Below are 14,253 nucleotides of genomic sequence, written 5' to 3'. Positions count from 1 at the left end.
GGGGGGCGCTCGCGCCGGGGTCTCCCGGCCGCTCACCCTGCTCGCGCGCGCTCGCGCCGCCCCCTCCCTGCGAGGGGCCCGGCAGCCGACGTCGCGCCTGCGCAGACGCCGGGGAGCCGCTCGCGTCTGGGCGCAGTGCGCCTGCGCGAGGAAAGTCCCCCTCGGGGCCCCCCCCTTTACTTTTTCTCCCGCCCTCCTTCAGAAGGCCTGGAACAGAGCAGAGGAGAGAGAAAACTGGGGTGCCTGCCAATCGAGGGAAGGGTGGGTGGGGTGGGGGGCGGGAAGAGGGTGAGTAGCCTAGAAAGGAGGAAATGAAGAAGGCGGAGGCAGGGCGAACAGAAAAGCAGGCAATAGGAGACCGGGGCCCTGGGCCTCCTGGCCAATAAACACAGCTGGAGAGTGAGCGATCGCGGAAGGGCGGGGAACGAGGCTGGTGCTGGACGGTTTAAGAGGCAGGGCCTGGAAACGGTTTGGCCGATACAAATGTTGAGAAGGGAACCAATGGAAAGGGAGCGAGGCAGTCAGACTGACCGACGGTCGTGTCCGTTCGCGTGACGACAGCGTCAACAGTCAATAGAACTGGAGGATCCTTAGACTTCCTGAGACTTGTGTAATTAACTTGTCAGCCAATGACTGTCTTCCTCCGCTTTGCCAGAGGGTGGGTAGGCTGAACACTCCCAGCAAATGGTAGCTTCGAGGGGCAGGGATGCTGCCAGCAGGCGGTGCCAGAGCAAGAATAGTCGGTGACAACCAGAGGCAAGCGCGAGAGGAGGTGACAGCCGGAGACATCACTGAGAATGGGCCTGGTGCATCGGTGCGGCTCCGAGCCAATAAGAGTGCCGTGCTGGCCTTCTTGGGTTTCCAAAAGGCCCCCATTCAATTCAGCTCCGGAGCTGCACCACAAACCCAGTGCCCTCATCAGTACCTCTACCTCGGCGCCTCTAATTAGACTATTGTCAGTCCTCCAGAAGATGCATCGCTCCAAATTCCCTGTTTCAGGCAGGAATCTCAGATCCGCTTTCTCATATATAAACCGAGCCTCAACCTCGAGCGCTGTGATTTCTGAAACCTTATCTCTCTGAGTGCAACCTCGCTCTCAGGGTGCGAGGGGGAAAGGAGGTTCCATCTCAGAACCCAAATCCATGAATCCCCAATACCACCAACCTTCCATATCTGTTTTCCTGTTCTTTGGAGGTTTCAAGACCCAAGCCCTGTCGTTATCACGCCTCTTTTGTACTCATCTGTTAATCTAGTCTCCAATTTCATGAGCCCTCAAGACAGCCCTTAGACCAAACCCATAAGCCCTGACCTTGAGCTCTAACCTTCCGACTACTTCATGTTCACCCTCCCCCAGTGTCTCGGTATAGCTGTCCATTGCTGTCCTGAAATTCACCCTGTAGACCAGGCTGGCCCGGAACTCAGAGATCTGCCTGCCTCTGCCTCCTGAGTGCTGGGATTAAAGACCTGCACCCCACCACCACCCAGCAAACCTGCCAACTTCTAAACACAGCTTCCTCTGTTCTCCATTCTCTTGAGCCCCAGGATTAGTGGGCCCCCCAGATCCACACAGCATCTGACACTCTCAGATTCTAGTGAGAGCTGGCATTCAACTCCCCAGTTCATGGTTGGCTTTTGAGTTCTGAGGCTCTTCAGCCTTGTTGGTTCACTCCCAGCTCAGTGCCAGACCCTGTGATGAGCCATCGGGTCTCCTTTTTAACCTCCCCATCTTCCATTTGACTCGAATGTACTGACTCCCCAAATCCTATCCCCCTTTTGGAGTCTTTCTCATCTCCCAGAATCCACTAGTGAGTGGGCCCCTCCATGACGTAGCCCCCCGTGGTACCCATATAAGGCAAAACAGCTGCCAACTAAAGCAGGGAGGAGCCATGCCGAAGGCCAAGGGCAGCTGCTAAGTTTAGGGTGGCTCCTTCTCTCTTCTTAGAGACAACAGGTGGCTGGGCCCCAGCGCCCAGAAAAGAAAATGTCTTAGCGGCACTGGCATGGACTGGAGGAGGGGAAGGGAGGAGACACATTCCTCAGGACATCAGGTCCTAAAGGGAGCAGGAGGGGATGGATGTCATTGCCAACCCGGGGTTTCCTCTGCTATTTCCCTAGTCTTCCATTGCATGGAACACTATGGAGCCCTGGGGCCCAGAAGGTCACGAAAGTCGCAAAGTCAGCCACGCTAGTTCTTTTCTGGGAAGGAGAAGCCACTGGCCACGCTACCCAGGAGAGGATGGCAGCCAGCACTTCCTTCCTGGGGTCCTTGTCACTTCTCTTCTGAGCTCCTGCCTCAAGTCATACTAGTCCTCTCTCGCTTCAACCCTTTCAAAGTTCACAAATGTCTCTGCTTGCCGTTGAAAACCCCGCAGTGTCTGGTCACCAACCCTTAGCACGCATCCCCATCACAACTCTGGCAAACCTAACAGCTGCCCTTCCACTCTCCCAGCCTTCGCCCAAGGGCTGTGCCTTGCATATCTGCTCACCAGCCCTCGCCTGACTCACGTCCTCAGCTTTCTGTTGAGTTTTGTTGTGGTGGTTGTCATTGGCTTGCTTGCCTGCAAAGCCAAACACATTATACATTTGCCATAAATGCTTCTTGAGTTTAGATCTGTGTCCACCCCACTCAGGGGCTCAAAGGTTTGGTTCATCTCTCCCAGAACTGTGGCTTGCCCTGGGCCCCTCTGAATTCTGGCACATTGCAGTCCCCTTTTGGGAGAAAGAACATCCCTTCCTGCCTAGGTCCTAATGAGACTTGCATCCCAAGACCTCCTCCCTCCTCCCTCCCTGGGCTCCAGCTGCTGCAGGCCTCCAAGAAAGGAGAGGCCCCTGAGCCTTGCTATTTTAGTATCTGGGGTGGGTATCCGCAGGGCTAAGGTTACCATGGTATGTTAAGGGCTGCTGGGCAGGACTATATAACCCCAGAAGACCTGCTCCAAGCAGATTCTCTGCCCTTTTCCAGCTGGAGCCACTGCCTTGCCCCCAGGAGATCTAAGACATGGTGAGTGAGAGCCCCCACTGCAGTCCTGACCCCTTAGCTCAGGGTAGCCTCACCCTCCAAAGAAAGCAGTTATTCCTTCTCCATCCATCCACAGGCAAAATACGTACCCTCTCCCTTTGCACGAGAGTGGGGCCAGAGGATGGAGTGATGGACCGAAGGACTCAGTCAAGGATAACATGCTTAGATATCCAACCATAGGGGGGAGGGGGAAGTTGGACCTGCTCAAAGTCTGTTTCACCCCATTCTTGCCTAAAGTGCTCAGACCAGCGAGGCGATTCCACTCCCTCCGTACAAATGAGAATTAGAAATTCACACAGGGTCAATGAGTGGATTAAGCTAGCATCAGTGCCAAGTTGGCAAGCTGAGGGTCCTGGGAAGGACATTTGTCAGGCGGGATGAAGAAGAGGGCCTGGAAGCTTCAGTTGGGAAGAGATGCAGCCCAAACAAAGCACCTTAGCCAAGAGATGCCAAGAAAAAGAAGAGTTACATTAGAAGAAGGGGCTCAAGGATCTCAAAATCTGACCAGGCATGGTGGTGGATGCCCATAATCTCACTGCTGAGGAGTCCAGCCTGAGCAATGTAGTGAAAGCCTATCTCAAAAGAAAAGAGGTAGAAGAAGAAGAAAGAAGAGGAGGAGTTGGGTGAGGTGATGAACATCTTTAATCTCAGAAAGGAGAGGCAGGTGGATCTCTGAGTACCGAAGGAAAGCCTGGGTCCACATGATGAGTTCTAGGGCTAAATAGTGAGACTGTGTCTTTAAGAGAGACAGACACAGAGACAGAGAGACAGAGCTGGGTTGCAGGTATAACTCAGTTGACTGGTAGTGCTTGCTTAGCATGCACAAGCAACCAAATAAAACCTGACGTAGCAGCACAAGATGATAAACCAGGTGCCTGTACGATTGGGGTAGTGACGGAAGCAAGGCCATCCTCAGCTAAGTAGCAAGTCTGAGGGCTACATGAGACCCTGTCTTTAACTGCAACAGAAGTCTGGCTTGTTGCTCCCAAGAGAAAAGTACTGGAACTGTCCTGTGGACTCTCCCTCTCTCCTTTACCCTCACAGGCACCCAAGAAGGCCAAGAGAAGGGCAGGAGCAGAAGGGAGCTCCAATGTCTTCTCCATGTTCGACCAGACTCAGATCCAGGAGTTCAAGGAGGTAAAGGAGGGAGGCTAAGGAAAGCCCCCTCCCTGCCCCTCCTCCCCAGAGAGTGCACCTGTCAGGGGGAGGAGGAGGGTTTAGAATTCCTCCCCTCCCTGTGAAGGTTGGAGGGGGACAGCTGGCTCAGAGCCAGAATCTGATCCGCCTAGGAAAAAAATGCTGAAGCCATCCGCCCAGGCCCATTCCTGGCTTCATGTGTCCCCACTCCTTCCCCTCCACAGGCTTTCACTGTAATTGACCAGAACAGAGATGGCATTATTGACAAGGAGGATCTTCGGGACACCTTTGCAGCCATGGGTGAGCTCCCTACTCCCACCCATAAACATTGAAGGCTATGGAGTCTAAGGGGAATCCAGTGGCTACCGGCCTCCATCTGCCCAGATGAAAAAAAAAAAAAAAATGAATGGGCTGATATAATTTTATGGGAAGCACAGCTCCGGTCCCCGGCACCCAACCCCAACCCCTGCTGCTCACCCCACTCAGGCCGTCTCAATGTGAAGAACGAGGAACTTGATGCTATGATGAAGGAAGCCAGCGGGCCCATCAACTTCACTGTCTTCCTGACCATGTTTGGAGAAAAGCTCAAGGGTGAGTGAAATGTTCTCAGTCCAAGACCCCGGTTGTCCCTCCCAGCCCTTCAGGGACTTGCTGGACCCTTGTGTCCTGTGACCCTTCAGGTGCCGACCCTGAGGATGTCATCACTGGAGCCTTCAAGGTCCTGGACCCCGAAGGAAAAGGCACCATCAAGAAGCAGTTGTGAGTGACCCCTTCTTAGGCTCCTGCTTAAGGGCTGCAGGTTGACAGGATGAGAGAGCAAGGAGGACTGAGCGACAGACAGGGTTACATTTTTACAATAAATAAGGGGAGAAGTTCCAGACAGGAGGCCACAGCATTTGGGAGAAGAGCCAGACTGAAAAGAGCTAACCTTGTTTCAGGAAAGAATGGGGGGCGGTGGGGAGTTGTTGGTGGCAACAGGTGTGAAATGAGAGGGAACAGGACTCATGAACCCAACCTCACCTCCCTGAACGTCACCGTTTCAGCCTGGAGGAGCTGCTTACCACGCAGTGTGACCGATTTTCCCAGGAGGAGGTGAGCTGGGGAGGGCTTGGGAAGGGGCAGGGCTCAGCAGTGGGGGTGTGAACAGTCGGGGTGCCAAGACCGGCCCTAGACCTACTCCTGTCTTCCTCCAGATCAAGAACATGTGGGCAGCCTTCCCCCCAGATGTGGGCGGCAACGTGGACTACAAGAACATCTGCTATGTCATTACGCACGGTGACGCTAAGGACCAGGAATAGGGGACCCAAGATCTCGGAAGACCTAGATAGGCCTCGAGCCGCTCCAACTCTCACCCCGAACCCCAATAAAACTCAACTGGTCTTTGTTTCTTATTGGTGGCTGTTGGTGGCAACTTCAGTATGTTTACGCGCGGACTCGGGCGGGAGGCTGAAGCACAGCCCAGCAAGACAGGGGTGACTAACAGTGGGCTGACTAGTGGCCGGGAGGCCCGAGGGGAGCCAGCTCCATTCCTGCTGGGAAGAAGACTCCGGCAGCTGGGAGGAGGGGAGAAACCGCTTTTTATTAGATGAGAACTTGGAGGACCCCAAAGTGGAGCCCTCCGACAGGCGTTAGGAGGGCCGGTCTTCTCAGAACGGTGCAGAAGGCGGAGTGGGATTGGAGGGACCTGTTTCAAGTGCAAGGGCGGGCCTAACCTCCGGGTCTCCGGATTGGGCACTGGGCAGCCCAGAGCCGGGATAGGACGGGAGATGGGCGGAGAGCAGATAGGGCTAGGGGAGGGCGAGGCTATCACAGCGCGTCGTTCTGGTCGCCCTGAGCCTGGCTCTGCTGCATCTGGGCTTGCATCTTCTCCAGCATTTCTTGCATGCGGCGCAGCTGTCAGGAGCAAGATTGCAGGCAGTGGGACCCGGCAAGGCCGGGATGGGATCTAGAAGGCGGTCTAGGGCTCTAATTAGAGGGGAAAAGACGTGCTTGCCCACCTCTTCGTCCTTCTCGCGAATCAACTTCTCCGTGTCGGCCAAAGGCAGCATGGGCAGCGGGATCTCTGTGGCACTCTGCCGGGAAAGCTTGCTAGAGGGTAGAGGAAAAGGGCGTGTGTGTGTGTAGAAAACAGGGCGAGGTCTGAAGTTGTGGGTCTAGCCTTGGGGCGAATTCCACGTGTGGGACGCGGGGTCTTGTCTCAGAAATTAGAGACGGAGTGGGAGAGGCTTGGTTGGACCTAGTAAGCGGGGTGGGGGTGGGGTTTAGGACGGGTGGCCGGACCAGACAGGAAGGCTTGACCAAAGGGTGGCGCCATGGAGGCACCAAAATAGCCCGACACTCACCTACGGCTGGCTCGATCCCGGGCCCCAGGACGAGCCAAACTCTGTAGGCAGCGAGCCCGGTAGCCCTCGTAGAGCAGGTCGTGGGTCACCTCCTTCAAGTCCTGAAGGTGGGTCTGCACCAGCATCCGCCTCAGGTTCAGGAAATCGCAGTGATGCGGGTTCTCCACTAGGGGGCGGAGCAGGTAGCTTTCCGTTCAGCTCCACCCTTAGGGTCTGCTCTCTGGGAGTCCCTCGCTAGTCTAGAGAAGGACCCGCGGTTTGCAGCCCAAGAACCCCTCCTGTGACTTTCAGGAACTGCCAAGGCTGGAGCCCACCTCCAGCTTCACCAGTTGCATGCCTGGCCTTACCCTCCACGGTACCCCAGGAGTAACGGCGGCCCCTCACTGGCCGGGCTCCTCCATCCCTCACCACTTCGCACGACCCCACGACTGCGAAAGGGATGTTTTCCTAAGGGGCAGGAGGCAGCAGTCACGTTGGCTCCTCCTGGGCATGGAGTTCTTTCGCAGCTTTCCCCTCCTCTTTTACTTTCAGCTTCGCTGCCTCTCCCCACCTCCACCCGTCAAACCTTCATCTCTTCATTCTGCTTCTTGAATTCTTCATCTTCATCAGAGTCACACTCTGGGAACTGATAGATGTTGATCTCCTCCTCTTTCAATTGGTCCCGGATCTCGGAGCGAACAAAGGGAGACACTGAGGCGTGACCCACAGACATTGCATGGCCAGAGACGGTAGGGTATAGAGATACAGGGTGGTCAGGGAGAACGGAAGATGTGAAGGACATCTTCCATGTGAGAGAGAACCACACAAGACGACCAAAATCAAAGTCTCGGAGACATGGTAGTGAGAAACTCAGAAAGGCAGGACAGACGTCAAAGGGACAGTGGGCAAGCACATTGAGGACAGTGAGACAGTCCGTCATCATTATCACGGGGCCAAAGACATTGTGAGGGCCATCCTCACAGGTACTAGCCATGCATCTGCTTCCGGGGCTGTTTGGTCATTCTGTTCTGAGCCTGAGCCCTTAGGGACATGGCTGCCTGTGGCAGGTTCGTTCACCCTTTCCTCAAACCCCACCCCCCAGTCTGGCCTAGTGACCCCTGCTCTAAAAAGGCCACCCCAAGATGGAAAAGTCAAAGGCCGGAGGAGGTTCAGGGGTGGCATGTGTTCTCATTTAGCGCCGACGGCCGGGCGTCAGCCATACCTTCTGCTTGAGGACCTGCGTTTCCCTGGGCATCAGGGCATCTGCTTTGCCGATGACTGGGATGATATTGACTTTCTCGTGCACCGCCCGGAGAAACGCCACATCTAGGGGCCGGAGCCTGCGGCCGGGATTGGTCAGGGCTCAACTCCAGGAGTACAGAGGTTTCCCCGGCCTCCCCCGTCACTGGACCCCTAGGGCGCCCTCCAGACCCTCTGCCGAACGGTGAGATGAAGTAGAGGCAGCAGTGGACTCTGGAATCCTGGATGTTCTTCCTGTTCAGGCCACTCTCGTCCCTGAGGTATTGCTCAAACTGCTCCTCGATGAAGCGAACCACGGGCAGCCAGCTGGGGTGGGGGAGGTGTACAGTCTGAGCTCCCAGGGCAGGGAACAGGGTGAAGCTAGCCAGGGCTGTGGGGTGGGAAGTAACTGCTTTGCTTCCAAGCTAAGGCATCAGGGGCAACTGGCAAGGGCCTATGAGACATCAAGAAGTGTGGTGGCCACACACCTGTAATCCCAGCACTCAGGAAGCTGAGTCAGGGGGATTGCTACATTTGGGTCCAGCATGGCCTCCACAGTGAGTTCCAGGCCAGCCTGGGCTAATGTGACGCCATCTCAAAAAGCAAAAAGGAGTGAATTTGAGGTCTCTGAGCTACACAGGGAAACCTTGTCTCAAGAGAAGTCATCTTCCATGTGAGAGAGAACCACACAACACGACCAAAGAAGAAACACTGGACACTTTGGGCCAGATTGTTACCAGAAACAGGTGCGGCCTTTTGGGTCAAGGAGTCATGGCAAGCTTGCCTACAGCTGACCCCTTCCATAATGGAAGAGAGGCTTAGTTCCTGCCCCTTCGCCCCTTACCAGTCTGAGCAGTCCACAGAGTCCCCAAAGCCAGGCGTGTCCACCAAGGTCAGCTTCACCTTAACACCTCCCTCCTCGATCTCCACACCCCGGCGCTCAATGGTCAGAGTTTGTTTGGTGCGAGCTGCGGGTGCAGAGAAATTGGCTGCATGGGGGCTCTGAGGCAGGACCCCCCATTCCTAGCACCCCAGCTGCCCCGTGAGTTTTTTCAGGGGAGGGAAATGGTCTCAGAAAACCCGTGGCCATCAAAATCCCCGGACAGAAAGGGAAAGAATGCAGGCTGATGACCACAGGAAGAGGCCGGGCACACCGCAGAGAGAAGGCCAGGACAGCAGCAGGGCTGGGCAGCCCGCAGGGGTGGAGGCAAGGGGCAGGTCTTACCGCTGGCATCTGGCACCTGCCGGTCCTCATAAAGGTTGGTGAGGAACAGGCTGTTGATGAGGGTGGACTTCCCCAGGCCTGACTCCCCTGGGCACGAGACAGGCCCACTGGTCAGATGGGAGGGCGGCCGGGACCTCCTGGGTACATCACCCCTGGGTCCCTCCCCAGAGCCCACCGACCTGCCACCATGAGTGTGAAGTCAAACCCCTTCTTGACAGACTTGCGGTGCAGCTGGTTGGGGAGGGCAGCAAAGCCCACGTATTCCTTGTCCTGGGGGGGGGGGGGGGGGGGTGAAGGGAGACAGTATGAGGCCCCTAGACGTGGCGGGGAGTGCCACAGGACCACCTGAACCCCAACGCTAGGACGTCCACTTACTGTGGCTTATCTCTGATCTGGGGACCCTCGGGGGAGAGGCCAGGGCCCCAGATGCCTAGATTCGGGGGCCCAAAACTCACCATGGCTCTGCTGGCTGCCTCTGCACCTGGCATTTCTCCCCACTTCCTCTGGTGGGGCAGGAAGTTGAATGTGTCAAACGAGGGGGGGGGTGAAAGTGAGGGGTAGGGCAGGAAGCTGAGCAGTTCGAACAGAGGTGTGAACCCCCTGCTGTTCAAAGAGTTTGTTTTTAACTGTTTGGGGCGCGTGGATATGTGCACCTGAGTCGAGGCCAGAGCAGGTCAGAGATGCTCCCGGGACCTGGACTCACCGGGAGTCGTGAGCTGCCTGACAGGGATGACGGCAACTGGATTCGGGTCCTCGGTGAGAGAAGTGCACGCTCTTGGTCAGCCACTTCTGCAGCCCCGTGTGTCTCCTGTCACCCTGGAGGTAGCTCCAGTCCCCTAGTGCTCCACACGCTTATGCCAAGCTGCTGTGCAGCCCTTTCCTCATAGTGAGAGGCGGGTGTGAGCAGAAAGCCACGTTGGCCTACCTGTCTGTGTCTGACGCCCTGGCTGGACTCTGACAGGAAGACAGGAACCGTGTCTTTCTAATTCTTCTGTTCTGGGTGCTTCATGAAGCTAGTTAGAATAAAGGCTAGAAGTCTGCAGAACATAAGAAAGATCCTTGCTTTGGGGTCAGAAAGAGGCCCCCACAAAGTCTAGATCTACCCCTGGCCTGCTGTGTGACCCTAATTAGGTAAGTCATTTGACCTCTGTCCACTCCAGGTTCCTCAAGGTAAAATGAAGGACACATATTTCTATAGGGAGAATTTTTTAATTTTGGTTTCTCTAAAAAAACGCAGAAATATTGTAAGAATATGTTTTTGATCTGGGTGGCACACACCTGTGATCCCAGTTCCTGGGGAGGCAGAGGCAGGTGGATCTCTATGAGTTTGAGGCCAGTCTGGTCTACAAAGTGAGTGAGGACAGCCAAGGCTACACAGAGAAACCCTGTCTTGCAAAAGCAAGAAAAAAAAAAGCAACAAGAACAACCAAAGAGTATGTTTTTGTTTTAATCCCAGGTGTGTGCTATGGGGCTGCTTCGAAGCAGCCGACTATAAATTGTCTTGTGCTCTGGCACAGGCATGATTTTTCCTGCTGCAAATAGTTCCTGCAATTGTGTGACACTTGGAATTCTGGGGACTTTTCAGAGGCTACATAAATGCAGAAGCAGGTGGATTGCTGTGAGTTCACAGCCAGCCTCTTCTGCAAAGCAGGCTAGCCAAGGCTACACAGAGAAACCCTGTCTCAAAAAAACATAAAAAAAAAAAAAAACAGAACAAACAAACAAACAAACAAAAAAAAAACCCAACAAGAAAAGAAAAGGAAGAAGGAAAGGGGTGAAGAAAGGTGAAAGTACACACTCCAGTGTGTGATCCGGACCATTCTGGGTTTTCTGTGACCTGGGTTTTGATCTGTCTCGGTTAGGGTTTCCGTGGCTGTGAAGAGACAACAACCAAGACAGCTCTTACAAAGGGAAATGTTTGATTGGGGCCGGCTTATAGTTTCAGAGGTTCAGTCCATTATCATCATGGCGGGAAGCGTGCCCTGTGCAGGCAGACATGGTGCTGCCAGAGCTGAGAGTTCTCCATCTTGTTCTGAGGCAGGAGAAGGGGTCTGCATTCCACACTGGGAAGAGCTTGAGCACCGGAGACCTCAAAGCCCACCCCCACAGTGACACACTTCCTCCTGCAAGGCCACGCTCTGTAGTGCCACTCTCCATGAGCCGAGCCTTCAAACACATGAATCTGTGGAGGCCAAACCTAGTCAAACCACCACAGCATCCAAATCCATATAACGTACAAACTTTGCAACATGTGAGCTGGGTGGCCCTGGCTGTGTGAATGAATTCCTCTGGACTTTTAAAACTAGTTGTATAAAATAGTCTTCAAGACCCTGTCTGATCTGGACCCTGCCCACTCTCCACTTTAACACTATTTCAGGGTCTCCGTAGGTAGCCCAAGATGGCCTAGAACTTTCCATCCTCTTGTTTCAACCTCCCAGTGCTGGGATGACAGGCCTGTGCAGTCTGGCCTGGCTTCTCTGTTTCTTTTGGTTGTATTTATTATATTCCTTTGAGCCTCTACTACAGCCCGAACTCCTGTGCTCCCCTCCCCAGTCAATGCAGCGAAGCCCTCTGTGGCTGCATTTGCAGACAGAGCGTGGGAATAGAGAAGGCAGAGGAATGAAGAGTCACATCTGGGAGCTTTTCCGCTCCTTATCTAGCACATGGGATTGAAAGCCCTTGCCATATTCAACTCACAAGTTCTGTGCTGTGTCCCAGTTTGCTTCTTATTGCTGTAATAAAGACCATGACCAAAAGCCACTTGAGGAGGAGAGGATTTATTTGACATGAAGTTTCTACCATCATCCACCTTTGAGGGAAGTCAAGTCAGGAACTCAAACAGGGCAGGGACCTGGAGGCAGGAGCTGAAGCAAAGATCACGCAGGAACCCTGCTCCTGGCTTGCACCTTCTGGCTTGTCCACATTGTTTGTGGGTCTTTCTTTTCTTTTGTGTTTTTTTTTTTTTTTTTTTTTTTTTTTTTTTTTTTTTTTTTTATTTTGTGTTTTTTTTTTTTTTTTTTTTTTTTTTTTTTTTTTTTTTTTTTTTTTTTGGGGGGGGGGGGGGGGTTTTTTTTTTTTTTTTTTTTTTTTTTTTTTTTTTTTTTTTTTTTTTTTAGTTTAAGAGCGGGTCTCTCTATATAGCTGTCATGAAACTCACCATGTAGGCTAGGCTGGTCTTGAATTCACATACACCTACCTGCCTCTGTCTCCTAAATGCTGGGATTAAAAGCACAGTTTGCTATTAAACGACCTGTGGTAGTTTGAATAAGAGTGACCCCCATAAACTCACACGATTACATTATGGTCTGAGATTTTATATTTAACTGTTAATTATTTTGCTCCCCGTGTCTGCTTGCTGTTTTTTATGAGCAGATTATCATGTACCCCAAATGTTGCTGTGTAACCTTGCCTCCAAAAAATCCCTGATTGAGCAATAAAATGCCTACACCTGGGCAGGGAAAAAAAAAAAAAAGAGATAGGTGGAGCTAAGGTTTGATCTGAGGACAGAAGGATCACGGGAAAGGACAGAGAGGTATGGGAGAGGAGAAAAGGCAGTCGCCATGGGTTAGCGTAAAGAAAAGCCACATGGCCGGGAGATGCTTGCTCTGAGGTCGGGAATGGAGAGTCGCAGCCTAAATGAAAAGCATGAGCAAATATTTATGGGAATTATGGGTGGGAAGTAGCTCGGATAGGAATAATTAAAGCAAGAGACATGGGATGTGGGGCTGGGCAGTGACAAGGTAGCCGAAGGGGTTAATCCCTGCCCGGCCCGAGGCGTAAGAAATATTAAAGCTCTAACGGGTGTCCGTGTCTTTTATGGCTGTGTTAGCAGTTAAATAATAACCACTGTAACAATGTGTGGATTAATAGTAAACATTCACGGCCAATTTTCCACATCACTCATCTGTTCTATTCTATTTGTGTTTGGTTCCCAGTTGCTGGACTGTTCAGGAATGATTAGGAGGTGTCCTTCTAGGCGTCAGTTAAAGCTGGGGCCTACTCCTCTGCATGATCCACTGACGACTCAGACAGGGTGAATTAAGTTAGCCTCACAGCCACTGAGGAGGAACACAGCCATGAGCATGACTCACAGCGCTCAAGATAATGGTGTCTGCAGAGAAACCGTGCTTAGATACGAGCAAGGGAAAGGGATAATTATATCCATCCACACCGCCGGCCCTCCTTTTTACTTCTTATCAGCTTGAACAGACTGGTAGGGAGTTGGGGTGTGAAGCGTGATGCCCCGAATTCTATTCCTGGCACTGAGAAGGAGGGGAGGAACGGATGAAGGGAGAGGCAGAAAAAGAAAAGGAAAGGCTATGAATGTCTGTGCGTGTGTGTAATCCTAGCACTAGGGATGCTGAGGCCGGGGGATTTCACAGTCCAGGCTGGTCTGAGCTGCATATTGAGACCTGCCTTAAAATTATAGAGTGTGAGAGAACGGAATCTAAGCCCTTCCACTGCTCATCCTTCATGGACACATCCAGTTGATTTCCAGATCTTGTCTATGCTTCACAGAAACTGGCCTCCTCTCCTCGATGGGGGAAAAAAGCAAAATGCAGCAAAGCACAGTTGTCTTGTACCTGTAATCTCAGCACTTGGCAAGCTGAGGCAGGAGGATTGTCCAAAGTTTGAGGCCAGAGTGGTCTACACAGTGAGTTTCAAGACTGCCATATAGTGAGACCCTGTCTCAAAATAAACAACATATGCAAGGCGGTGGTGGCTTACACCTCTACTCCCAGCACTCCAGAGGCTGAGGCAACGGCAGGCGATTTCTCAGTTCAGGGTTCTACAGTAAGTGTTCCAGGACAGCCAAAGCTATATTGAGAAAGCTTGTCTCAAAAAAAAAAAAAAAAAAAAAAAAGAGGAAGAGTTGAGTGGAAGAAGAAGAGGAGGAAAGAGGAAAGGCTATAAAAACCAGGGACTAAGAGCTGGGATGGCTCTGTGGATAAAATCATTAAATCATTTGCTGTGCAAGCATGCGGGCCTGACCTGAGTCCAGATCTGTGGCATTCATGTGCTTTTTGGACTGGCAAGATGGCTCAGTAGGTAAAAGCCTACAAGAAAGCGCGCATACACACACACACACACACACATAAAAACCCAGTGCTGGGAAGGGGCAGGATAGAGAGAGGCAGGAGGATTGCTGAAGCTTGCTGGTTGCCAAACAGCAAGTTCTAGGTTCAAGAGACCATGTAAAAAGAGTCAGGCAAAGAGGAACAGAGGAGTGCAAAATGTACACACACACAAACACAGAGACAGACAGACACACACACATACACACACACAGATACAGAGAACTACAAAATTAA

At 52.8% G+C, this 14,253-nt stretch overlaps 2 protein-coding genes across 2 annotated transcripts; one reads left to right on the top strand and one right to left on the bottom strand.

Annotated features, from left to right (window-relative positions):
- The first annotated feature begins 2,961 nt into the window (after nucleotides 1-2,961).
- On the top strand, nucleotides 2,962-5,520 carry Myl11 (myosin light chain 11). Its single transcript, XM_055627547.1, has 7 exons — nucleotides 2,962-3,001; nucleotides 4,064-4,156; nucleotides 4,381-4,456; nucleotides 4,643-4,747; nucleotides 4,837-4,915; nucleotides 5,200-5,248; nucleotides 5,350-5,520. Exons 1-7 carry the CDS (start codon nucleotides 2,999-3,001, stop codon nucleotides 5,452-5,454), a joined length of 510 nt encoding a protein of 169 aa, XP_055483522.1. The 5' UTR covers nucleotides 2,962-2,998; the 3' UTR covers nucleotides 5,455-5,520.
- A 195-nt stretch (nucleotides 5,521-5,715) lies between these two features.
- On the bottom strand, nucleotides 5,716-9,453 carry Septin1 (septin 1). The gene is made up of 11 exons (XM_055627436.1): nucleotides 9,397-9,453; nucleotides 9,121-9,211; nucleotides 8,942-9,028; nucleotides 8,561-8,684; nucleotides 7,909-8,043; nucleotides 7,700-7,817; nucleotides 7,064-7,165; nucleotides 6,846-6,945; nucleotides 6,499-6,664; nucleotides 6,154-6,244; nucleotides 5,716-6,049 (listed from the first exon to the last, which is right to left on the bottom strand). The coding sequence occupies exons 1-11, from the start codon at nucleotides 9,427-9,429 to the stop codon at nucleotides 5,963-5,965; spliced, it is 1,134 nt and encodes a 377-aa protein (XP_055483411.1). The 5' UTR covers nucleotides 9,430-9,453; the 3' UTR covers nucleotides 5,716-5,962.
- Nucleotides 9,454-14,253: the final 4,800 nt, after the last annotated feature.

The sequence above is a fragment of the Psammomys obesus genome, unplaced genomic scaffold (genome assembly GCF_907164565.1).
Source record: "Psammomys obesus unplaced genomic scaffold, mPsaObe1.curated_primary_1811, whole genome shotgun sequence".
NCBI classification, from domain to species: Eukaryota; Metazoa; Chordata; class Mammalia; order Rodentia; family Muridae; genus Psammomys; species Psammomys obesus.
Note: the sequence above shows the minus strand (reverse complement) of the source record. Positions and strands in the feature narration are given on the sequence as shown.

Coding starts and splice junctions, on each gene's coding strand:
- Myl11 (XM_055627547.1), top strand. Junction 4,157..4,380: donor AGATCCAGGAGTTCAAGGAG/GTAAAGGAGGGA, acceptor TCCCCTCCACAG/GCTTTCACTGTAATTGACCA. Junction 4,748..4,836: donor GTTTGGAGAAAAGCTCAAGG/GTGAGTGAAATG, acceptor GTGACCCTTCAG/GTGCCGACCCTGAGGATGTC.
- Septin1 (XM_055627436.1), bottom strand. CDS start 9,429: ATGCCAGGTGCAGAGGCAGCCAGCAGAGCCATG. Junction 9,029..9,120: donor CTTCACACTCATGGTGGCAG/GTCGGTGGGCTC, acceptor TCTCGTGCCCAG/GGGAGTCAGGCCTGGGGAAG. Junction 6,050..6,153: donor TTCGCGAGAAGGACGAAGAG/GTGGGCAAGCAC, acceptor TGCTCCTGACAG/CTGCGCCGCATGCAAGAAAT.